The sequence below is a fragment of the Amphiura filiformis genome, chromosome 19 (genome assembly GCF_039555335.1).
Source record: "Amphiura filiformis chromosome 19, Afil_fr2py, whole genome shotgun sequence".
Taxonomy (NCBI): domain Eukaryota; kingdom Metazoa; phylum Echinodermata; class Ophiuroidea; order Amphilepidida; family Amphiuridae; genus Amphiura; species Amphiura filiformis.
The window spans coordinates 46,227,123-46,253,080 of NC_092646.1; the positions used below are offsets into that span (position 1 = coordinate 46,227,123).

Below are 25,958 nucleotides of genomic sequence, written 5' to 3' on the forward strand. Positions count from 1 at the left end.
ATAAAAAATCTTTCATTCTCTATTAGCGAATTCAGGTAGCGAATAAATTGTGTGTGGTAGGCCTATAGGGACCGTCGACCGTTCACAAACACTTGCTGGGGGGGGGGGGCTGAAGCAAAAAAAATTCATCACAAAAATTTTTCGGGGCCCCCTTTAGCCTACAGACCTCCTATCATTCACATTTAAAAGTGTATAGAAACTAGTTTACGCTAGGAATCCTCATTTCATACAATTTTTAACAATGTTTCACACACCCGAAGTTTTCGTGTTCTTGAGCATTGTAAAGTTGCAATGTTCGAATCCAATCAAAGTAGGCCTAATTGCAAATCTTTTACAAAATATTTTACAAACACCACGGTTATATGTTATGAAAGATTTGAAACTATAGCCAATGTATTGGTTTTGTTTAATGTTTACAATTAATTTCAACACAAAAATTGTGTTAATAATGTTTTAAACTTAAATTGTCAACAGAAAGAGTCAGCTGATCATCAGGTTTTATGTCTTCTTTTAACAAGAGTGGAAACAAAGTAACCCGAAGAATGTGCAAAGTTATTGACTTGGGCTAGCATCTTAAATTTAAACTCTGAGTCAAAAATAAGCTTTGTTTCATTAATTAATGGTTGCGATTCGAAATCCCACAAAGAGTAAGTAAGTTCGTTATTAAATGTGGTAGGCCTCAGTAGGCCTACCCCCCTCCAATCCCCAACATAGGCCTACACATGGACTCAATTAAGGCGCGGATTCAGGTGGCTGGCGCCCCCCCCCCCCCCAATAAATAAATAAAGAGAAGAGAAGGGGAAGAAAGGAGAAAAAGAGAAGAGAAAATGGAGGAAAGGAGGAGAGAAACTAAATTGCACGTAATTGAGTAGGCCCATGTGTAAATAACCGCACAGTCGGGACGATTGGAAGTAGGTCCTATAGAGGCCTGCGACTAGGCATTGCTTGAAGGCGGGTCCTCGTCCTAAAAGCACGTGAAAATTACTGGGTCCGCCGATATGCAGGGCCCCTCACATTTTGCCACCAAAGTCAAAAATTAAGACGGACTCCATAACGACTTCATCGATTTATGCATGTTTTAGTAATTGCCACTTGAATCTCAAGTTTTGCAAATTGATTTCGGGCCCTTTTTTCTGTTTAAAGCAATTGATTCAAATAGTAGTGTAAAAACAATGCACCGAATGGCTTCAATTCGACCTTCATTTTGCAAATTTTTCAAACTTCTCAGGGGGAACATCCCCTCAGACTCCCCCTGTGTAGTGGATAAACATATGATCATTTTCGCTCTTCTTCCAACATTTGCAAATTTAAGCCCAATTTGCGGTATAGGCTTACAGGAAAACTTGTCCAAGGAAGGTTTCATGGACCATCATTTTACAAATTTGCGGCTTTTTCAAACTAAAATTTTACACACTAGTACCAAAATGGTCCACCAAATCACTTCAATTTAGTCTTCATTTGACCCTCCCCTGCGCAATCGATATACAAGTGGCCATTTTCTCTTCTGCTTTCAGCGATTTATGTTTAAAACAATTTATAGGCCCTACGATAATAGGGAATTGAAACTTGTCCACGAAAGGCTCTCACAAATTTTCGGCCGCCAAACTAAAATTTTACACTAGTATATAGGCCTTGGCATAATAGTGCCAAAATTGTCCACCAAATCGCTTCAATTAGATCTTCATTTTGCACACGTTTTTTTTTTTTTTCTGAGGGGGAACACCCTCCTCAGACAACCCCTCTGTCATGTCATAAGCATAAAGCGCTCCATGACCATTTTTTTTTTCATTTTGTTTTATTTTTCTACAAATTCGACTCAAACCCCTGACTGCTCTAGTTCGACAATGGGTACCAAAAGCTGGTATCGCCCATCCCTATGAAGATTGACTACGTACTCTCGCTGAATAAAAAATCCCTTAAAAAGGGATGAATAAGCGTCCTTATCAACCAATCAACTTTTAAGACAAATAGGTGAAAAACGATGTTTTTTCATAATTTTTTTAATTTCACATGATCCGTGCATATATCGCCTAGCTATAAATGAAAAAATATTTTTTTAGACCAATCAAGCCAATATATGGGTGTAGTACGCCTTAACTGTACTTGAAGTAAACTTTATAAATCTGATGATTTATACTAAAAGTGTATGTAGGTGGGATGAAAAGCCGACGATCAATTGAAAATTTTGACCTTTAGATTGAAGATATGGATTTTTTCCCCAAAACACCAAAAAAATTAGGTCTTTTTGGGAAAAAAATCCATATCTTCAATATGAAAGGTCAAAATTTTCAATTGACCGCTAACATTCCTCCTGCTACATACACTTTAAGAATATATCATTAGATTTATATAATTTACTTCGGGACTGTTATATATCAAAATTTGAAAAATATCAAATTTGTATAATTTGTCATAAAATTTGTATTATATTGTGATTTTAAAAAAAATTAAAATTATTTGGTATCGGAAAGACATGCTTCGTATTCAGAATGCAATTCGATAGGTCTGAGGTGCTCTCATGTCCCACAAAAAATACTGTCGAAACGCAATAAACGCTCATTTTGGATTCCTTAAAGTGGAAATATTTATGTGATTAATTTTTGCACTGTGCCCATTTGTACCCTTTCCACTAGTTTAAATCACAATTCTAAGCTTCTTTACAATAACCAATAGATACACAGAAGGAATAAACATGTATAAGCACATTGTTATTTTTGCAGTACATGTAGATGCTTGGAATGAAAGCATACAAATTTCAAACTTTTACAGTATTCCTGATCTTCTTTTTGGTCTGCCAGCATTGCAATATGGGGTTTACCTGGTAGAACACTATTTGCTCATTTCTCAAGTTTGCTACCTAAAGTAATACCGTATTGTTTGTAATAAACGCTCCCCCTTAAATAAACGCCCCCCTCCAATTTTTCTGTGAAAAATTGACAAAAATGCGAACATTTCCATGACATATCGTGTAGGTAAAGCTTAAAACTTGCATCAGTTATGTCAGTCACGATCGCTAAATTGAATGGACAAAACCTATTATGACTCAACTCCCATCCATTTCATTGCCTAATTATGGTAGAATTTCACTAATTCCATGCACTTACAGGTGTAATTTTGTTGTATTCCCCACGAAAATATCATTTTCCGTGGGCGCCGCCATCATGTATAGTGTAAATCCTCCTTTTAATAGGAGCACCATCGGAAATTGAACACGATTTTTAAGCTTTTTTCACTGACAATTCACTTCCAATAAACGCCCCCCTTTTGGAAAAATGCAACGCCCCCGGGGCGTTTATTACAAACAATACGGTACGGTATTCAGATTTCCTTTGACAGCATAACCATCGCAGTATCGCCTGGCGGCGTCAAGCGCGTGCATTGGACCTTATGCAAAATAATAATACGCTGGACGGCTAGCAGTACACGTAATTTGTAAAAGGAAATCTGAATATTACTTTACTATATTTTTTTACTATTTAGCTATGTGTACATGTACTACTTGACCTTTGCATCAATTGTGTATTTTGAGTTTCAACATGAGATTTGAAATCCAAGTTCTTGCTAGGGGATTCCCTTTGCACCACATGCCTACCACATGCAACACATGTACATGTATGAGAGTTTTTCAGAGAATAACATGTTGCATAATTATTGCTCCAGCAGCTGCACAACAGTTTTAACAGCAATATTGTCAGTTTTATTACCTTTCCAAATTTTATATTGTACTTGCTATTTTATTGAAAAAAATCACTGGTTTAATATAACAATATGTTTTAATTAATTAAGCAGAATCTATGGATTAGTCAAAACAATCCAGTATGGCTCAAAGCAGAGGATGTTTAAAGACATTAAAAAAAAAAAAATGTAGATATTTATATAGCGCTTTATGCCGTAAACAGCCTCAAAGCGCTTTACATTTATTCCGCCGTCATTAGAATATGTCAGAACCACGTTTGCAGCCTACAATTGGCGCAGGGTTCATCAGTACAACGACTGTGACTACCCCTGACAGCTTCCCATTGCACCTGGGTGGGGTGAGGCAAGCGAGGCAGCGCCTTGCCCAAGGGCGCAAACACGGTGGTGGGACGGGGACTCGAACCAACGCACGTCAAGCAAGCTCTCAGATTATGAGTCCAAGGCCGTAGCCAATGGGGTTTCTGACCTTGTATGTCTGGCTTTTGTACACATGTGGTACAGTTGATCACGCCTTGCATTGGGATTGTGTGCAAATATCTGGTGTTTTCATCCTATTATTTAACATTCAAAACATCAAGACTTACAATGTAGGAATAAAATTAATGCAGTGGGACAATATGAATGTTTCCTGTCAGAAAATCAAATATCAGTCCTAAGTCTCAACTATTAGCTCGTTGGCTGCAGTTTTAGAATTACCATTTTGTGTGTGTGGCAATGGGGACTTTGCCTTTAAAATTAGGTTATATTGATCAAATTTCCCAATCATAGTGCATTGTAGGAATACCTTTAAGCCTCCTCTGGGCTCAAAGCTTGTGATTTTGAAATTCAATGCAGAATGTCATCCCTATTTTCTTTTCTTTTTTTTGACTCAAACTCAGTCAATAATGAAAATTGAGACTCTCAAACGAAATGATCAAAGTGAAATGCTTCCAATGCCAAGCATATTTAATTTTAATTTGAGTACCTTTTTTGGCCCTTGACTCTAAATCAATATATACATGTAAGCGATATCACTCATTTCCTCTGATCATGTCACATGTATATGTTCCATTTCAGAGGATGATTTAAGCACTTCCCAGCAAGTCTTGCGGTTAGCACAGCTGTGTGAGTGAACATGACACCACTGTCCGCCCACTGCATACACATGTGCATGGTTAAATTTGAATTGGGACAGATATATTTACAATAAAAACCCTTCAAAAAGTTGGTCGATTTCACATTTTATGTTATCTACAGAAAGTGTGAATTATCCTTCATGCATACATCACTTTAGATCTGAAATCGACCAAGTAATAATGACACACGGGCAATTCTAAAACAACATCTTTTGCACAGAGTTCAATGGGATTTGAGAAGTAAAGTGGCAGTTGAAACTCTAGTGATAACACTTTTACAGTGCATGATGGGGCTTCCTTAAATCATCCTCTGGTTCCATTTCAAAAGATGATTTAAACAAGTTGAATAATTATACAGCAATTATTAAACAACTACTTCCCTAAATGTGCTGAAAATAAATAAAAGCCAGGAAATTTTAACTTTAAAATAACCTGCTTTCAGGCTAAAACTGAAAGCGGCAGATCTGTTATGTGTTACAAAATCAAGGAAATATATCATACATGTATGCTATATTCAATACATGTATGATTTTCGGAGCTGATATACTGTCAGTATGCTCAATAGAGTGGGAACAATTTTTCTTGCGCCCAGTGTTTTCATTAACGAACAAATAGCGTACACATTTACCCAATTTGCGTCCAAATTCCAATGTGTAAAAAATCTTGAAAAAGTACGAGTTCAAATATTGCATGATTTGATCTTAGAAATACCAGGACCGTGACACTCCGGCACTTGTTGGAAGACATCTAGTACAGCAGACAGTACATGTACAATGTGATTTTCTCATTTATAATTAGGATTACGTCATTGCCAGAGCTTGTTTATTTGTTCATTATAATGATTGACAGCGGTGGGCGGACTTATACTCTTTGTTTTGTGAGCGGTACAAAAATGTGATTCTCTGATTAATTATAGGTCAAGGTAGGTCAATTGGGACCGTCTCTTCCTCAGACCTCTATGTAGGACTCTATGGTATCTTCTCATTACACGTTCGTAGTAAGACTTGGCGGCGACGGCGCTTGCGAATTGCCTGTCTTCAACTGCGGTATAGCATGGTATAGGCAGTTTGTAGAGAGTGTCTTATCTCATTATTATAGGATCTCTGGAAATACCCAATATTTTGTTTATTATCATCAAGATTCCTGAGCACCCTGGTGAAAAAGAATTCAATGAAACTGAGACACACATTGTTTCAAGAATTCTTTAAAAATACCCCCTGGGCAACGTGTTAATTACAAATTTACAATTCATTCATTCATTCATTCATCATTTATTTCCATATCAAATTAATACACAATTGCAATGTATACCCTTTTAGAGGAAACATTCACCACTGGAAAGATACAAAAAAAAAATTAATATACCCCTTCAGCAAAATGCGTTAAAAAACCTGCTTGCACCATAACCCCATAGATCAATGGCATAGCCAGGGGGGAAAGGGGTATATCCCCCCTTGGGATGTTTTTTGTACTTTTTAGCCCATTTTTGTCAAAGATTGCCACCCTTAAAAGTTTGCTCCCCACCCCCTGAAAAAGTGCTGGCTACACCATTGTCTCTGATTGGTTAGCCAATCAAAATAAAGCCCCTTTAGCCCAATTGACTACATTATATAATTTGATTGGCTTATTAATGCATTGATAAAGCGCTCTTTTTAACCAATCAAAATAGTTCTTACAGGCTGATAGTGCCCAGATACTTACGTGCTAAACAGATAGGCAGTCATAACCAAGAAGAAAAATAATGAACCCAACAATCCAGGTGGCAAAATGTGCTATGGCCTTCATCCATTGGTAAATCTGGTCACCTGCAGCAGTAAATAAAAACATGAACCAAAATTAAAGGGCCAGTGGTCACAGATTTACAAAATAGTTTGCCTAACTGCTCCACTAAAGGATTGGCAAAAAGGGACAACTTTAGCCTCTGGTACACCATTCCTGTCATAAACACTTTGATTATTTCAGAACACTGCTTATACATGTAGCACATACGTACAATATACATTGTGTGTACTTACTGGAATTATGGGTAGTTTGTGGTAGCCAGCAAGTATAATTATGTCATTTGTATAATATTCTGTCGGTCCAACATTCGGGCTATCTCTAGTCTCGGGCCCAAACTGCATGTGGCTCACGGTTTGTTATGAACAACAGAAACCGGCTGTGAAGGAGGCTACGTAGCGATGTTGTTGGAGTGACATTCAATTTTGGAAAAAACGACACTCGACCATGGAATTTAATTTGAAGTTTGTCAGTATATAAACGGTAAATCAAGTAAGCTTCTTCCACTCTGAAGACTTAGAAACGGTTGTTTGATTCTACTGACTATTTGCGATCGAAATTTACATAACACCAATGACAGAATCACAGAAATCATCAACAAAATAGAATGTTTTCACTCGATGAGTCGCATCATCAACCGGAAGTGACGTGGCACGGACCGACAGAATACCTCATGCTTATTTCATTAAAACATACATGTAACATTGTAACAGTATGTTACATTGCAAATAATGATTTGTTCTAAACATGTTGATGGATATCCCCAGCATTGTCTTCTCACATTAATTAATTTCTTAGGGAACAAACCAAAAGTTCCATGTCTTATAAACAAGTCTGTTTATGAGGAAGCTGACACTCTCCCTGAAATGTTGAGTGAAATGTTGAAAATTCCAACTCAAAAGGTCACCTTTGACAGACATTTTGACTAGCTTTTTAAAAATGTAATCTGACTTTCTGACCCCCTCCCCTTTAGGACTTTATTTATTTATAGGACATCATCACACTTTTAGTTTGTTCCCTTTTAAACCATAATTTGATCCCAATTTGACAGCTTGACTTGCACAAAAATTAAAGTTGCATATGATATGACACCTACATTGTAAGTAGATCCATGTCATATGATTGGTTGATTGCAGGTCACATGTCATTCAATAAATAAACATTCTGAAGTTGGGTTGCAAGTGTCCTCCAACATGGCTGCCATTTCAATTGTTGATTTATTGCATGGTGTCTATTCTTTCTCAATCACAAATAATTTAAATCATCATTTTTACACATTTATGTAGAAATACATCCTGTTTTCAATCCCTCAACATGTATATAAACACACAAAGAAAGAAACAAAAAGGAATTTTCTCTGACTCACTCACCATCGTAATAATGAGCTACACTATCAGGTCCTCTGGCCCCTTCTGAATCCTGTCTACTCCTTCCTCCTCTCTGCTCCCTCTCTTTTTGTCGGTTTGTTCTTGCGCTGCCATTACAATTGTCACCAGCTGGTGGGGACTCATAACTATGGTGATGATGAGACTTGTCTTTCTTCTCCCTTCCATGCTTGCCAGTTCTTGATTCATACTTCTGACTCCTGGCTGTCTTATTCTTTTTCCATCCTGGCTGTGACTCATTCTGACTCCTTCCAGAATGTTTGGTGGATGATGACGATGATGTTTGTTGTGGAGGCGACTTGGAAGTTTTGCTTTTAAACTTCTCCGTACCTGGGATGTTGCTATATGTTGCACTTGAACTGTCTTTGGTATGGGAGTCTTTCTCATCATTGCTGAATGTTTTATGTCTTGAAGGCTTTGAAGTTGATGAGTAATCTTGATGAGGTGAAAACTTCCGACTTGAAAAATGGATTCCATCTCCATTAGCTCCTGGCACAAAGTGGTGGTGTTCAAAAGCGGCTTGCTGAGCCTCTCGTCTGCTCTGACTTCTAGTGCGCATTTCTTCCTCTTCCTTCTTGCCTTTAGATGGTATGAAATCTTTGTGAACAAACCTTGAGGGAGATTTTGCCTTTGCATGTTGACTTTCAGCTGAAGACAAGTCTGGTCTTGCCCCACTTGAAGACTGATGTCCTGTCACTGTGCTATGCTTCACTGACTGGACCCCTGGAGTGGTGGAAGTGCCATAATAACTGGCATTGTTCTTAATTGGTTCTTTGTTGTTGTTATCACCTAATCCACTCAAGTGCTCTCTCCATAGTGAATTACCAGTATGATTAGGAGATGATGATGATGATGTTGTTGTGTTGGTGGTAGTGGTGGTATCAGTACCAATATCTTCTACTGGGATGGTGTATTTGCCTCGGTTCACATGGTTTGGTTCATTTGGTTGTACAGGCACACTTCTAGTAAAACTATGTTGCGATTTCCTTGCTGCTTGATCAGTGTTGTAATCTGATGTGCTCCTATCACTAGTCATTCTAAGTACAGGATCATCAGCACCTATCCTTGATTTATTCTCATCTTTACTCTCCATTGTCTTTGACTGAAAGATCCTTTTTGGGTCAAAGAAATCCTGCGTAGGTGTTGCATCAAAGCTGGCTTTCGTTTGGACTTTTACCTTCTCCTCTGGTTTCTTTGTTGTTTCTTTGAAAATTCTTTTGGGATCAAAGAAGGCCTTATCCTCTTTCTTGATTGGAATATCTTTTCTCTCTGTTTCACTGGTATTATTGCAAGTTTCATTTGCTGGTTTTACATTGTCAGGAGTATGTAGAGTTCTTGTTTTGTAAGAGGCCGATATTTTTGTCAGATCTTCAAGCGAACAAGGATCTGTGCTTTCACTGGTTCCTGAATTCCAGTCTCTGATAAAAGAAGCCACACTTCCAGCGAGAGGATCTGGTTTCTTTGATTTCTTCTTTTTCTTTGTGCGCTTTCTTTTTGTCAAATTGGTCTGATCATCAACCTCAGATGATCCTTGAGACTGGCTTTGCTGCAGCCATCGTTGGACTTTGGCCGATGTACCCATGAAGTCATCAAGACCATACTCAGAATCTGGTCCTTGTGCTACATGTAAGGTGCTGGACTCAAATCCAGGAGGTGGAGTGACACTCTGTTGATAATGACTTGGTATCTTCACAGATGCAGGGAAGCCTTGGTTCATATTCGATTTCACTTTGGGTTGAGTCGCATTTTTTCTTGTTGTTTCATGAGTCGTTTTGTTAGGTTGTCGACCTTCTTTCATAATATCGGAGTATGTTTTGCTTGAGTTAGAACAACCACCATCTTTTGCACTTGGGTTTCCTTTTGACTGCCAACTAGTTGAACTTTGAACACTTACAGAGCTTTCTCCTCTGTCCTTCCGTTTTCCACCACTGAAGAAAGCAGCACGTAAGTCTTCCACATCGCCATCACCGTACTTGCCTTTAATACCTATGGGATTTTGCTGCTTTACATTGACATCAGGACTTGATGTGTGGCCAGGACTTGCTGTGTGGCCAGGACTTGCCGTGTTGCTATGACTGACTGGTACATGTTTATCCCATTCATTCCAGGCATACTTATACATGTCTCTACCCTCAGTAGCTGCTGCCCCATAATCAACACCTGATCCTCCTGTACTTGATCGCATGCGGCTTCCACTCATTGCGCCATCACTACTCCATATTCTACTCAGGTTACTCTCCAAACCAGGGTTACTGCCAACAAAACCTAGTGTACCTGTGTCAAAACCAGGGTTAGTAGTTGCAGTAGTAGTAGTAGTAGCACCATGAAAAACTGAGTTGCTTTCAGTTGCTGGCTCCCAAAAACTGGAGCCATACATTGAAGTTCTAGGATCTCCGATTCCCCCAAACTCGGTTCTTTCTGTCCCCATAGGTGACCATCCTCTGCTAGAATATGAATCTGGCATCCCATAGTTGGAGATGGGGTTGCTGGATCTTTTCACATCTTGCACCCTCTGCGGCCAACCATCGTCCGCGGGTTGTCTGTCTGCCGAGTTTTCGGGGACGCGAGGTCGATTTTCAAGGAGGGAGCTTATGAAATCGAAGTCTTCAGGCACACTGGAAATGGAATCTGAAGTTGGGTTACCAGTGGCAAAGTTATACTGTTGTGTCATTTTGGCAATGGAAGGAGTTGTAGCCAAGCTAGACCTGTAGATAGGAGGTAATAGGAAAAAAATAATACACAGAGATACATTTGGGGGGTGTTCAAAACACAACAGGGGAATTTATATTTTGTTTCCACCCATTCTTATTAACCCAACATTGTTCATTTTCTTCATGTACATATTGCACAGGGAAACATATTTTGTGCCATTTCTACCTGGAACGGTACTGCATGGGACAGGTGCGAATAAGAGCCAAAAATACACCTTGGAAAAATAATAATAAACTTAGAGAGATTTCTAAAGCACCCAATGCCTCTGGGCGCTTTACATAAAATTATATAAAATACCAACAGTGAAAAAAGCTTCAAACATTTAATACAACCAAATAATATAACAAGATTAAAAAATGAAGTGATATAGAATAGTAAATATTTACTAGACTAAAAAGTACACATGGTTAAAAAACACAATATAATATACAGGTACATAAGAATATAAAGTACATAAGAAAGATAAAAGCATGGTCAATCAGGTGTTCAACGTCTAGGCAGATTGCCATCTCAAGTCTGTTTTGAAACGATATTGGCTGTTGCCGCATTGAACAAGAAATGTATTATATGCATATATACTGCCTGGGTACACCCATGGATACTGCTCCCGATTCCACAACTAGAAACATTGGCAAAGATTATAACAGCTAAATGTCATCTGTATAAGTGCCAAGTGGTTAACAAGCAAACATAAACTCAAATGACCTTTGACCTCTGTATGTGACCTTGGATACCACCAATCATGGACGAAATAGATAACAGACCGTGTCCAAGCAGTCAAAGTCTCAGCATCACTTTCGATTGAGGACTGATTGTTCCATGAAATGCGACAAAGCGAAACTGCTACACACATACAAGATATTTTTACGGTCTTTTCGCATAAATGCGAAGACACATATAGAGGCAAGCAATGCTGGTGTGATTGTTAGACAAGGTGCGATCAAACCTCATGAATATGCAAGAATTCACAGCATACAATGCACAGGGACTTTGACTGTTCATACATAGTCTGTAGTAGTGTAGTAGTCTGTGCAACAAATACATGTACATGAAGGTACCCATAATGCAGCTACATGTATGGCCCAAGTTTGCATTAGGATTTAAACTGCTCATATGAGACCAAATTTTAACCAAGTCTAAATGGTATTTAACAAATTGACCTCAAATGACCTTTGACCTTAGTATATGACCTTGAACACCACCAATAGATGAGGGTTCCCATATGACCCAAGTTTGATATAAAATTGGATCAGTTGAGCCCATAGCAAGACCAATAAATATTGGGCGTAAAGCAGTCAATGCATTTTAAGGCGCGCGAGTGCGATCGCGCGCATAGAGCACACCTTAAATCACTTTACCGAGTGCGATTTATAGCGCACCTTGTCACCTGAAGGAGTTTCCAAAGTTGCAGCGGTTCCCGAAAGTGATTTGCATAAAATAAATCGATGTCATGGCCTTTACAAAAGTGACGACCCAAACAATATCTTTTCTACTCGCTGATTGGCCGTTTTCGACAATTTAATATGTAAATTAGCTGACCTTTCTTGTGAGGTCACGCTACCGAAATATGATAACGTGCTGTTCATGTCACAACAAAGCCGTGACATGCCATTGCCCACCGTAGTAAATGAGGTAATGTTTATGCATTCAACTGAACTGTATAATTATTTAGAAGCTGAACAAGGCTGATTTAATATTTTGACATGACCTACACACGTGCGATCTGTCAGCGGTGAGTGTAGCGCTATGATAAAATTGTACCGAGGTTTGCCGATAGAAATATCAGTTTATACTACTCATCATGGATTCATGGTGGACAAAAAGAACAAATGGGTCCAGTATAAGACATGGAAAACCTACAAGCTTAATGATGTATGGGGTTTGAAAAAACCGAGGCAGACGGGACGATATTCGTGTCGAAAGTTTGGTGTTTGAGTTGTTTGAGTAAGCCCATCCCACGAACGAACTACCCCCATTCACGCTGTACGAAGTTAGAAAAAAAGGAGCCAGTTAGCACGCCAGGCACCACTAAGCATGCAAAGTGCATAGCATCGGACTTTGGTAATCCCCGTTATCTTTTTTTACCATGTCAGACAGGAGCGGGCTGCTCATTAAATATTCATGAACCCAACACGTCACAAACATGTGGTCTTATTCGGCCGATCAGAATCGTTGCAATTAACCCGACATGGTTTTATGAATGAATTTTTGACCTTACTGGGCTCAGACATATGCATATTCATATATATTCAAGATGGCTGCTGGGTCCTGGCAAAGACGGAATGAAAATCAATGGTTCCGTTCGAAAAATATTGCCGTTTGAAAATTGACTTTTTTCTGGCGTCAAACGAGCAAAAATTTTGATGACTGAAGATACTCAAATTTCATTTATCTGTAATTTTGGTTATAATTTTTTGTTGGACATGGTATATTTTTTCTGACTTTGCTGGAAGCTTATTTCAAGTGGTTGTGGTGGATTTTACTGCAGAGGATCCAGTTTTTCAAACGGAGACGGACAATATGCACGAGGTGTTTCTTACCAAATTTTACAAAAATATCACCGATCCTACGCACACGATTCGTCAGTTCTGTGCACGCGATGTCATGCAGTGGGTGCGTGGGGCAGTGCCAGGAAATTTGCATAATTTTAACTTGGTAAGAAGTTTGATTGCCCATATATACATTGTAGTCCCACATTCCACACCAATGCTTCTTATCTGAATATCAAGTGCAATAATTCAAATAGCCCACCTAAACTTCTTACCGAGTGCAAATGATAGCACACCTGTAGCTCGCCTGACTATTTCCAGGAGTGCGATTTATAGCACACCTGCTTTTTTTCAAAATTCATTGACTGGCGTAAAGCATCCAATTTTATCATTATTATGTTTTGGATCCAATACTTTCAGCCTTTCACACACTTGGATCCATCAAAACATAATAATAGTTGCAATAGGATTTGAACTGTTCATGAGACCACACCAAATTTTAATTATAAGTTGACCTCAAATGACCTTTGACCTCAGTATATGACCTTGAACACCACCCAAAAAAATTATGGGGTGCTTATTAGAGGGCATCTATTACAGACATAATGGTCACTGGCAATACATGCATAATTAATTAAAGGTGTTTTGTACATTGTATGCTGTGACAATCAAGCCCAAAGACTCGTACCAAGTCTAAATCAATGTATGCATAAGGACTGTCAATTTCAGGATTAAGGGTAGGTTAAATAGCCTTTTAAAAAGGGTGATGTTTCATATTTCTTAGGGAACAGGCTTATTTGATGCAGTATGATCTCCTGAGCATTTTGACACCATTTTGACATTTTCATCCAAATCGGCCAAAAAATGAGTTGGTGCCGGGTAAAACAAGTAATTGGACAGGGGGGGTCTGAAAATCAATATTTTTGACAATAATCATTATTATATGTCTAAATCTGTTCAAGTTGGTGCTGATTTGTATGTAATTGATGTCTAGAATTCCATTGTTGCATCATTCCAAAAGTTGCATTAAAATTGGAGTTGTCGTTTTCTTAAAATGGTTGTTTTACGTCCAAATATGGATGTGAGGGCGCTTTGCATAAAATATGCAAACGATCTTTCAAACAGAAATTTCAATGATGTATATGAAGATAATCATAGTTAGTACCTGCTCAAGAAATTTGAGCGGTTTACATAGTACGGTTTGATTTTGGCAGCCATTTGAATATTTCATAGAATGCTCCCATTTAACTGTACAGGGGTCAATGCACTTTAAAACGTGTACGATTCAATGGAAGGCTTCCTGGGAATACGAAAAATGGTGCCACGGTCAAACGAAAAGCAATATAATGCCCAAATTTCTTGAGGATATGCCACATGTGATTATCTTTAACTGGCATCATTAAAATTTCTTGTGAAAAGAATGTGTGCGTGTTTTATGCAAAGCGCCCTCACATCCATATTTGGACGTAAAACAACAACTTTCATAAATAGAATTCTCGACATCAATTACATACTAATCAGCACCAACTTTAACAGATTTAGGCATATAATTATGATTATTGTCAAAATATTAATTTTCAGACCCCCTGTCTAAAAACTTGTTTTGGCCGGCACCAACTCATTTTTTGGCCGATTTGGATGAAAATGGTGTCAAAATGCTCAGGAGATCATACTCCATCAAATAAGCCTGTTCCCTAAGAAATTTGAAACATCAGGATTAAATAACCCACCAAATTATATCGGCCACTCAATATCAATAAAAATCAATATATATCGATTTTCCTCCCAATTTTTCTGATCTGAAAATTCAAGTCACTAGAATATGGAATATGAACTTCGAAGTTCAAACTGCGGTAAAGTAAAGCAACAGTTATTGATTCCTCAGATTTTGACATGCACTTCATATGCCCGATTTTTTGATACTTTTCATTATCGGCAACTTGGATATCATATCATAATACTAATCACAGAGTGTCCGTCCGCGCGCTATCGCGTTCGCGCGGTGTGATATCGCGTACGCGTGGTGCGATATCGCGTGCTCGCGGTGTGATATCGCGGAGTATCAACGGGGGTGTGCGCAGAGTATCGCATTACGCATCGGAAAGCATTACAGTGGCTAACAGATCGGACCAATAGGCCTATTTTAAAGACATGATTTTAACATAAAAATCATCAGTTATGGTAAGGCCTATATAACCCGTTATGCGTTCACATTTCTCCCGATTGAATTGACAGCCTACATCCAGACACTATTTCGGGGTATTTTTGGGTCCTCCGATGTGGTAGCAGGACAGGGCTTGAAAGAGGCGAACGATGGGTTTTCAGATTATGGGTTCCGAAGTAAGCGTCACAGCTAAAAACAGTTGATAGTTGTGTCTTAATCATTGAGAGACGTATATCGTAGTAATTTGAAAGGTCAGGACAAGTATTATGTGTAACGTGTGTTGGGTATATAGGCCTATCACGAGAACCGCCCAACCCGAGAACCGTGAAATCTAGTATATTCATATAAGCTATGTAACAGCGCATGTGATTGGTCGAGAGCCGCCGGGCATATGCCCTCGGGCCGCAGCCCCTCGGGCATAAACAACCGTTTATTTAGTCATGAGAATATATATGAATGAACCTATAATTGATTTCCTTCAGAAAGTGATATCATCAGTGATATTGATATTATTAGAGTTGATTTATGGATTATTTATGGATTATTATCGATATAGCAACAGTCCTTCTATGCATAGCACACAAGTACTTGACAATGACAGAGATGTGAGAAATGAGCAAGTGCAAAAAATATTTAATGGAACAACCCTGACTGAGAGAATCTAAATTGTAGACTGCATGGCCAGCCACTGCAAATTAATTTTAACTTTACAAAAAGGTGAAAAACAATAACAAAAAACCTGGCCATCAGACTGGTCATAGCCACCATGCTAGCCCGAAACATCATGATTCATGGCCCTAGTTGTTCCTTCCTCACCATAGGTCTGTATGTACAAATGTATACAGGGCACCATGTGAACACACCGCGCAGTTCAATTACAATGTACATTGTAGGGGGAATTCAAAACATGGCGACGATCGATACAGCATGTGCAGTCATAATTCTGGTCATTTTGGACCATCTTACTTTAGAAGCCCACACCTCAAGGTGGAGAAGTCAGTGAAAATTGTAGTGAACATGTGACACATAAAATTAAAATAATATAATTAATTAAATAATTAAATATTAACATTTAAAAAATAATGAAAATTTCATGCGGTAGATTTTGAAGCATGCGGGCGGTGGACGCAAAACTTTCATCATTACAATCACAAATAATGTCAATGTATGGAATGGCATCATGGATTGTAGGTATAAGGAAAATTCAAATTTGTCATCAAACCATATCATTTTATCCCTTTAATATAAGGTCAAGTGGTATAAGGCCAAGTAAAATATATAACATGTATATCATGCCCGCCCTCACCAATTTTTGGAGATTTTCAAATATTTTTGTTATTTCTCCTATTTGCTTCCTTACTTTGTTTCCAAAATTATTGTGATGAAGAAACATGTTAAAAATTTCTTGGTTATTTATAAACACATTGCAAACACTTTCTTCAAATTAGGGGTAGGGATTTTGGGAAAATAACAAACATATTAGGGGGCCTCCCCGATTTTATGATGTGTTGACAAACACTTTGCAATTGTGCACAGAAATGAATGGAAAAAAATAACATAAATAACAATAATAAGGACCTCCGGCCGGACGATATGTTATTTTTGTTACTTGGCCTAAACTAAGTACAAAAAATGTAGTACCACCGTAAGCCCTTGACTGAGAGCCAAAACAGAAAACCGATACCGCTTTCCGTAGCAAAGTTACAGACTAAGGGTGTGACCTCACGGATTACAATCCGGTTGGTTAATAACCATGTAAATGTATGTAAAAAAAAAAGGTAAAAAAAATGTATTTATCTTTTCCCAGTGTATATTATCAGAATGCAAAAATATGCAAAAATGCATACTTTACAAAGTAGGCCTGTGTCATTTTACAGGCATGCAAATACAGTATTTAAGTCAAATAAACGCTTCCCCGGCGTTACATTTTCCCAAAGGGGGCGTTTATTAGAGGTCATTTTTAGCACAACAATTCCCGTTAAAATCATTAGGTAAGCTTAAAAGTCACGCTAAAATGACGAACTATGACCTTTTGACACTGACTTCCGGGTTTCGGATGCAGATTTTCGCCATTTATTGCTGCTATTATTGACCATGTGAGCAACTTGGTAAGCTTACTTCACAAGATAGCATGGAAATATCAGAATTTTTAAAATATCTTGGTTGAAAAAAGTGGTGGGGCGTTTATTTGAGGGGGGGGGCGACTATTTGACGAAATACGGTATGTGTACTAGGAAAAAAATTTCTTGAGAAAGGCAGTAATTTGTGTTGAAGCCAAAGTCAAGCAGGGATAAGACTGAAAGATTATTGACTCAAAACTGCAAGGCTCACTCCAAAAGCAAAGCAAAAAAAAACAACGCGAATGCACTATATCCTAAACAGATCTCATTCGCGGTCGATTAACATTAACCGCGAATCTGTATAACCGCTCATATCCTTTAGTTACATCTTGTCAAAGATTGACTTTTGTCAAAAACATTCTGCCAACAATTAATGCCAGGGTTGCCAAACCCACGATTTGGTAGCCCAATTGGGCGACTTTTGAAGATTTTTCCCGCGACTTTTGACAATTTCCGGTCCCATAGAAACCAATGGTTAAGAAAAAAACTGGGCGACTTTTCAACATTGCCTCCCGCGACTTCCGCTAGTTTCCTGCCCCATAGAAACCAATGGTAAAGTGAAAAATTGGGCGACTTTTCGATTATTTGACCCGCGATTCGGGCTGAAATCTTTTGGCAACCCTGATTAATGCATCAATTGCAAAACAAAACAACATAGCAAACTAGTCTCATGCCTGGCATGCCATGGCATGGGTTTGCCCAGTGCCGTAGGCCTACTATTACGCTGACTTTCCTATTCGGCGAGGATGATGATTTCGACCTCCTCGTTTGTTTACAAACAGAGAGGTAGATGGACAAAGGGTCTGTCAAAACTGTTCCGCTTGTCCAAATACTCAAGTATCAAAGGGATGGTCCATAGAGTGATTCACACAACATGAATAGGGGATTAAAAGCTATTAAAAAACTGTGAAGTAGGACCATGTGCTTCTTTTGTCCACTTTGCCATCAAGATTTCGAATAGAAACAGTTCAGACCCAGAACAGGATCATGTCAGAAATTAATATTTTGTTCTGGGTCTGATTATTCGGACTATGTTTGCCTTTGTACCTGTCCTATCCATGCTAGTTCGCAACACAAACTTAGAAAAACGGGCAAACAGACGCATCATTTATCGGTATGACATTTTTGTTATTGGTGACGCCCTATCTAAGTTTGCACTGAAGTGCCATCTCAGTTTTGGTGCGCCAACTTGGATCATGTGCTAATGAATTTTTATTTATTCTGGATAAAATAATGGAGTATTTATTACAATTTCAAGCATAGAAGTTTAGGTAAGAAGTAGTTCACCACGTAAACTTGTATGGCTCAAAATTCGGACCGCTCGCCATTTAAGTTTACTGCTTTCTGTGTTTTGACATTTGTTGACGTTTTAATGATCCCCGATTTCCGGTCGATTATTTTAGCTGTGTCTCGTCACATGCATGACGCTGGTGGGTACCAGCCAAACTTCAGAAAGAAAAAAAACCTCGATCGCCGATAACGATGTACGTGCTATGGGACTTATAGGATTACACAGAGATAATTCTTGCCAAAATTTGACCATTTCTAGGTACATTGTAGCTTGGCCCTACTTTGTCTGCGTTATATATGAAAAAGGACAGTCTTAAGTAAGTAAACGTGCAACGCTTTTGATGTTTTGGGAGACTGGGAGGGATCAGAACAAAAAAATGACGGAGCCTATTCTTGACTGTGTAATATTCCTTCACCACATTGCCGTACGGTAACAGTCTTATACGATGGACAGATAGTATCAGTTTGTGAATGAGGACATCGTATAAGTTCCTTGTACTACAAATGTAGGTAAGAAGTACAACTACACTGAGTACAAGAAGCTGTGTAATTAATATTAGGCCAAATAAAAAAATAAACATGTTTAAGGTCCCCTCCCGCTTCCTTTTTTGAGGTTTCCTCAAATATATTTTTATTTTTTGAAATTTAGCTATAACTTTTCAAAAAATATGTCTAGGAAGTTGGGATGCTTTTTATAGCCTTATTAAGATACAGGAAACATTTTAGGAAGGTTTTGTGATCATTGGAGGGGGTGTAACTCCCAGAACAAGAAATAAAAAAGGGCCTCCTCCTTTTTTAGGCATTATTGTATACGCTAAAAAAGCTCTAAGTATGGGTATTTACACCAATTTTGCGATAAAAATAGAAAATAAAAAGCCCCTCTTCCTCCTTTTTTTTCAAAACCCGGACGTGAAACATGTTTTATTTTTTACTTGGCCTTATGACAAACATGCAACTATTTATTTAAAGGAGTATTTCGTGATCCTAGCATCCTCTTTTTATGACATTTTTCAGTACATACATGTATCCACGAAAAAAGCATATTCCCAAAATTTCAGTTGATTCCGATTTTGCGTTTGCGAGTTATGCATGATTAGGCCAAGTAAAATAAAAAACATGTTTCACGTCCGGGTTTTTGATAAAAAGGAGGAAGAGGGGCTTTTTATTTTTATTTTTATCGCAAAATCGGTGTAAATACCCATAATTAGAGCTGTTTTAGCATATACAATAATGCCTGGAAAAAGGAGGAGGCCTCTTTTTATTTGTTGTTCTGAGAGATAGGCCCCCTCTAACTATCACAAAATCTTATAAAAGTGTTTCTTGTATATTAGCAAGGCTATAGAAAGCATCTCTACTTCCTAGACATATTTTGTGAAAAGTTATAACTGAATTTCAAAAAATAAAAATAAAAATGAAGAAACCACAAAAAAGGAAGCGGGAGGGGACGTGAAACATGTTTTATTTTTTATTTGGCCTTATGTGTATTACACTGCTCCATAGCCATAGTCTAGACAATACGTTGTAATTTCGTTCTGGTGCACCAGAACGAAATTCAAATTTCATGATATCTTTGCTAAACGAATTAATCTGCAAGAAATATTTTGTACATAAACATTATGTAGCCAGAGTATTCCAGTGATATAAAAATCTCAACTTTTTTTTGAGAAAAGTGGGGGATGAGGCTGTGGATCACGAAATGCCCCTTTAAGCTACAGGAGCCTTGTATTTTTTAGTGCAAACTCTAATTGAAACCATGCAATTTTGTGACCCCACTACTCTTTGAAATATCATCACATCCATCAATTACATACTAAACACCTTGTTTCTGAATAAGAATGACATTGACTGTTTCAAGAGGTTTTTAAAATCCCACCTCAAAATGCAATATGTTGTGAAACGTGATTTCCTTGTTTCCAACTCCTGTGGTCCTTGACTTTGACGGTGAGAAACTCATATCAGGCTGGCCTCTTCGATGCATGGTTAATTAGACATTTCGACTATTATAGTAGAGTAGAAGAGGACATAGTCATGACATTTAATTTCGCGGCAAAAACTAGAAGAACACGGCACAGGATTCTGTTTTGTACAGTCATTGATCACATTACTTCATGCAATAAATAAAGCAATGGGATTTATTGAGGTCACAGGTCAGGTACTTGCTGATCTTTGTCGCTGAGCGGCGCTATCTATGTTTTACATTAACTAGTAACAAACGCACGGCGCATGCGCGAGCCGGGAAATTCAGTTTTGGTTTTGAAACGTAAACAAAGCCAAATATCAAAACAACTCCATGCAGAAAATCACTTCTTTTATAAAACTAAGCAAAATGACAACAATTACTTCAGGAATATAAACACCAAAGTCATATCTACCACATATGTCAAAAAGAAGTTGAAAATTCATCAGATAAGCGAGAAAGAGTCGAATTTTCGGTCCAAAAAAATTTCGAAAAAAATCACATTTTTTGGCCTAAAACTTGGCCATAACAAAATTCCCGTACACCACCAATTTCATGATTTTTGTCCTCAAAAATTAACTGAGTAATCCTCATAGTGTTTTCAAGTCAATTCCCCGGGAGACGGAAAAACGGACATATAGAAAAAAAGATATTTAATTTTATTTAATTTTATCCACAAATTGACACCTGAGTTAGGGCGTTGCAAACGTGCCATATATGTGTAGGGACCGAGTCTACAGCAAGCTTCAACTTCCCGGCTCGCGCATGCGCCGTGCGTTTGTTACTAGTTAAGTTTTACATGCTCAGGGCAGACGATGGTGGACTACATTATTCACTGTGGCAACAGCCAATATCGTAAACAAAACAGACAATATGACGGCAACACTGCCTGGACATTGGACGCCCCGTGCTGAGTTGTGTTTTAGCTCTATTGGCCCCGTTACAGAAAAAAAAATGCACAAAATATATTTCTCAGTGAATGTATAAATTTTCACATAAAAATAAATATTTTGGATTCAAAATAAATGTGAAGAAAAAAAAATTATAGCCGGGAGTGAGGGGACTCGATCTCGGGACCCTATGCACCGCAGGCGAGACCCGTTACCATTAGACCAAGCGAACCGTGACACACAATGGGGAAAATTTTAAATATATATCAAAAACATACCGTGCGTTATTCATACAAAACATTCAAAAACAGTACTTACAATGAGGTTCACTGGCGAACCTCAACGGATTTAGACTGATAAAATAGTGCTTAATAACATACGTACAGTTTTGGAATAATTTGAGACATTTTTGTGTTTACGTGTAAAACCAATGACAACGTCAAAATTCAGCCAATCTTGGCCGGCCCCCCCTGGCTCAGGGGAGGCAGTGCTTGAGAAAGAGAAGAAAGTCAAGAAACTTAATTGATTATTATCCACAGCATCACCCCCCCCCCCCCCCCACACTTTTCCAAAAAAGCCATAAAAAAGTTGAGATTTTTATATCACTGGAAACCTCTGGCTACATAAAATTTCTTGCAGATTAATTCGTTTAGCAAAGCAATATCATGAATGAATTTTACTACCAGAACGTGAAGTACAACACATTGTCTTACTTTGCCTATAGGGTATTTTGGGGGTAAATGGAACGGTGGGGTAAATGGAACGCTGAGTATACAATTTCCTCAATCAAGAATAAAATTGGGCAACATCATACCGAGTGTTCCATTTACCCCCAACGCCATACATTCTGCTTCAGTTGTTGGCATACCCCAAATTTGGGTTTACTCGGTATTTGAGTGGAAGCGGGAGTGGAAGAAAATCTCAAATGCTGTCACTGACCATGAAGTGGTGCTACGGTTCAGTGAACATTACTAATTTAAGGGTATTGATTCCTAAATATTTGAATGTTATGCTGAGAGCACGATCATAAAATATTGGCAATATGTTTGTTATCTACAATATAAACATAAATGTTTTAAAATAGCAGATTTTAATGATGAAATTATGCAAATTAATATGCTAATTAGCTAATTAATTAGTTTGGTGTTCCATTTACCCCACAACAGATCCACTTGAGGTAAATGGAACACGGTTGACTGACTTCAAATATATCTAACATGTTAATATATTTTTACTGATCATAGGGTTTATATGAAATTATATAGGCCTACTACAAATAACTAATTCATGGTAGATTTGGCTCCCTATTGACTTTTTTTAAAATCTGAAAACCATTTTTTTCTGTTATGTACTATAAGAAAGTGTATTTTTACGTGGTATTTTACATGATATTTATAAAAACACACGAAAACAAAATTATTGTTGTTATTCTTTTGTTTAGTCACAAAATATACGGTAGGCCTATGTTAAATAAAATATTCTGATGTTTTTTCAATGTAAATATAGCTATGAATGTAGGCTCCTTGCAAGTAATGCCCCTTGTTCCATTACCCACCCCGGTGTTCCATTTACCCCAATTTGTAGGGGTAACTGGAACACCGTGACCATGTATGGACCGAGTACAAGAAACAAAGCATAAAATGGGAGTTTATCTGTTAAACCAAGTTGTAAAAACATATTATCTACTTATTGAAACAAATAAAAATCATATATGGATACCCTCCCGACCACAGAAAGTGATTTATTGCTTAAGCGTTCCATTTACCCCAATTTACCCCTATGGGTCAAAACCACTAAAAACGAGCAATTCGGCGAAAATCCTGTCGCAACCATTCAACTTAATAGGCCTATATTGTACAAATGTGGATCGTAATATAAGGAAATGATCTTGGAATATCTTTAACACATAACAGGCTATAATATCTGAAAATTTGATCATTCAAATCGTATTATTTTGGAAGTAGCGATGTTTCGAAGTTGGCCGAGTGGTCAAAACCCCTATGTCGCAAATCATGAACTTCACATATTTGTGTAATGTGCTTCAAAGGAACACAATGAATAGGCCCCCTATGCCTTGAAATAGTATTAAAATATAATTTATAGTGTATAGAAAAAAAAGGAAAAACCCATCCCTAAATTGTTAAAGATGATTTATTTACAATTGAAATTTGTCGCAATACTCTGTGTAACCTACGTTACATTGACATGTTTTCTAACCCTTGATAACCTTTTTATCAATTTAGGTATCATGTTTTGCCTTTATAATGTCAAATTAATAGCGTGGAAATAAAATTAATGACTGTAAACGTAATGTGGGTATCCATTTTAGAGAAAAGCAAGACTAAGTACCATGATCTATGACCGTATGGTTATAAGGAAAGTAACCTACGTTACCAATTTTCTGAAAATCAAACGGTAGAATATATACCTGGTAGGTAGTAAACATTAGCATGTGATACCCTGATAAAAGTGAAATAATTTTGTTGCACTGCTATCATTAACAGAAAATGTGGAAATTTTAGAAGTTTAACTGAAACAACCGTTACTGAAACATACGTTACCAGTATTTGTACGACCATGATTAAATTTAAGAAAATCACATCAGACTCTGCCTGCATGTTAATCTAGCGCCCCTTGCACGTCTAGCAATGTACAACAATTTTGGTTTTTTGAGTTCTATGAGTATGTAAACGATTTGTAACATACGTTACGTAACATACGTTACCATTCTTAACAGTGACACAATACAATATGAGGAACCGTTATGGAAATTATTTGGTGGTATACCGTATGTCAAACACATTAAACGAGAAACTTTTTGATCCAATACTTGCATAAGATTCTCTAAAGTACCAGATAATAGTCTATTAAAATTATGAAAGATGGATATTAGATTACTTATTCCACATCTCCTATGTTCAAATTCACACTCACTCAAGGATACCAAAGGTAAGGGTGAAATAAGTCTTTTGGGTTGAAAGAAGCAAGTTCAAACATCCATTTCAAATAGTGAAAACCGATCATTAGTAATGCGCTTCCACCCCTGACAAAAACACTGCTGCATTTTACGAACCAGTAGTAACGTATGTTACAGCAGTAAATTTCGCTAGTTTACTTGCAAGTGTCATATGATACCAATGGTAAGGGTGAAATAAGTCTTTTGGGTTGAAAGAAGCAAGTTCAAACATCCATTTCAAATAGTGAAAACCGATCATTAGTAATGCGCTTCCACCCCTGACAAAAAACAATGCTGAGTCTTACAAACGATAGTAACGTACGTTACAGCAGTAAATTTCGCTAGTTTTCTTGTAAGTGCCATAAATAAAAATGTTCACAATATTACGTGCTCATATTTGTCTGGGTCAAAATTTTATATGTGTAAACATGATTAGAATAACATTTTATTTTCCCCATTTTTGGAAATCCGAATTGCTCGTTTTTAGTGGTTTTGACCCAAATATGTCGGTAATTCCATTAGGAATTAGTCACATTTACAAAAAACATTTACATCATAAGTTTTCTTTTTGCATGAGTGCTTGAAAGGGATGACATTTTATGTTATACGTGAGTTTTAAAGAATTTGATTTTCCAAATATATCAGGTCACCAATGACGGTTAGATCAAATCAGTGATTATTAGCCTAAATTGTTTTGGACTAAGACCAACTGGGTATTGGACTAAATGTTAATGGACTTCGGGATGGACTCCGATGAATATAGACTCAATGGACCAAATTTGACTCAACGATAGTTTTCAGACCAATTTGAGGGGTCAGCTGCAAATATCCAGAGGATGTTTAAAGGCATTCCCATAACCCAATGGGGTTTCTGACCTTGTCTGGCTTTTGCACACATGTGGCCCCAGTTGACCATACCTTGCATTGGGATTGTGTGCAAATATCTGGTGTTTTCATCCTTTTATTTAACATTCAAAACATTGAGACATGAATAAAATTAATGCAGTGCGACAATATGAATGTTTCCTGTAAGAAAGTCAAATATAAGTTATAGGCCTAAGTCTCAACTATTAGCTTGTTGGCTGCAGTTTTAAAATTACCATTTTGTGTGTGTGGCAATGGGGACTTTGCCCGGGGGACTTTGCCTTTAAAATTAGGTTATATTGATAAAATTTCCCAATCATAGTGCATATATCTGGCTGTCACATTTATTGATGTGTGAAATCCTTAAGGTGGTACGAAAGGAAAAATCAAGTTGCTCTGATTGAGATTAAAATAGACTTGTTGCAGAGAGATATGCAAAATAATCTTAATTCTAAAATTTGAGCCAAATCGGACAAACGGTTTTTGAGACATTGCTGTTGAAAGATTCTTTGTATTCTATTGTTTTTGCCAATATATTGAC

At 37.6% G+C, this 25,958-nt stretch overlaps 1 protein-coding gene across 2 annotated transcripts in view; it reads right to left on the reverse strand.

Annotated features, from left to right (window-relative positions):
- LOC140141376 (dnaJ homolog subfamily C member 14-like) overlaps positions 1-20,859 on the reverse strand; it is a 45,249-nt gene extending 24,390 nt beyond the window's left edge. The window contains exons 1-3 of one of the 2 annotated variants that reach the window (XM_072163224.1): positions 20,624-20,859; positions 7,961-10,680; positions 6,513-6,616 (exon numbers count right to left, since the gene is read on the reverse strand). In XM_072163224.1, the coding sequence (XP_072019325.1) occupies positions 6,516-6,616; positions 7,961-10,646 (2,787 nt within the window). In that variant the 5' untranslated portion in view covers positions 10,647-10,680; positions 20,624-20,859 and the 3' untranslated portion in view covers positions 6,513-6,515. Of the gene's footprint in view, positions 1-6,512; positions 6,617-7,960; positions 10,681-20,623 lie in introns of those variants that run through there. The other variant, XM_072163225.1, reaches the window with a different exon arrangement.
- Between the last annotated feature and the right edge of the window lie 5,099 nt (positions 20,860-25,958).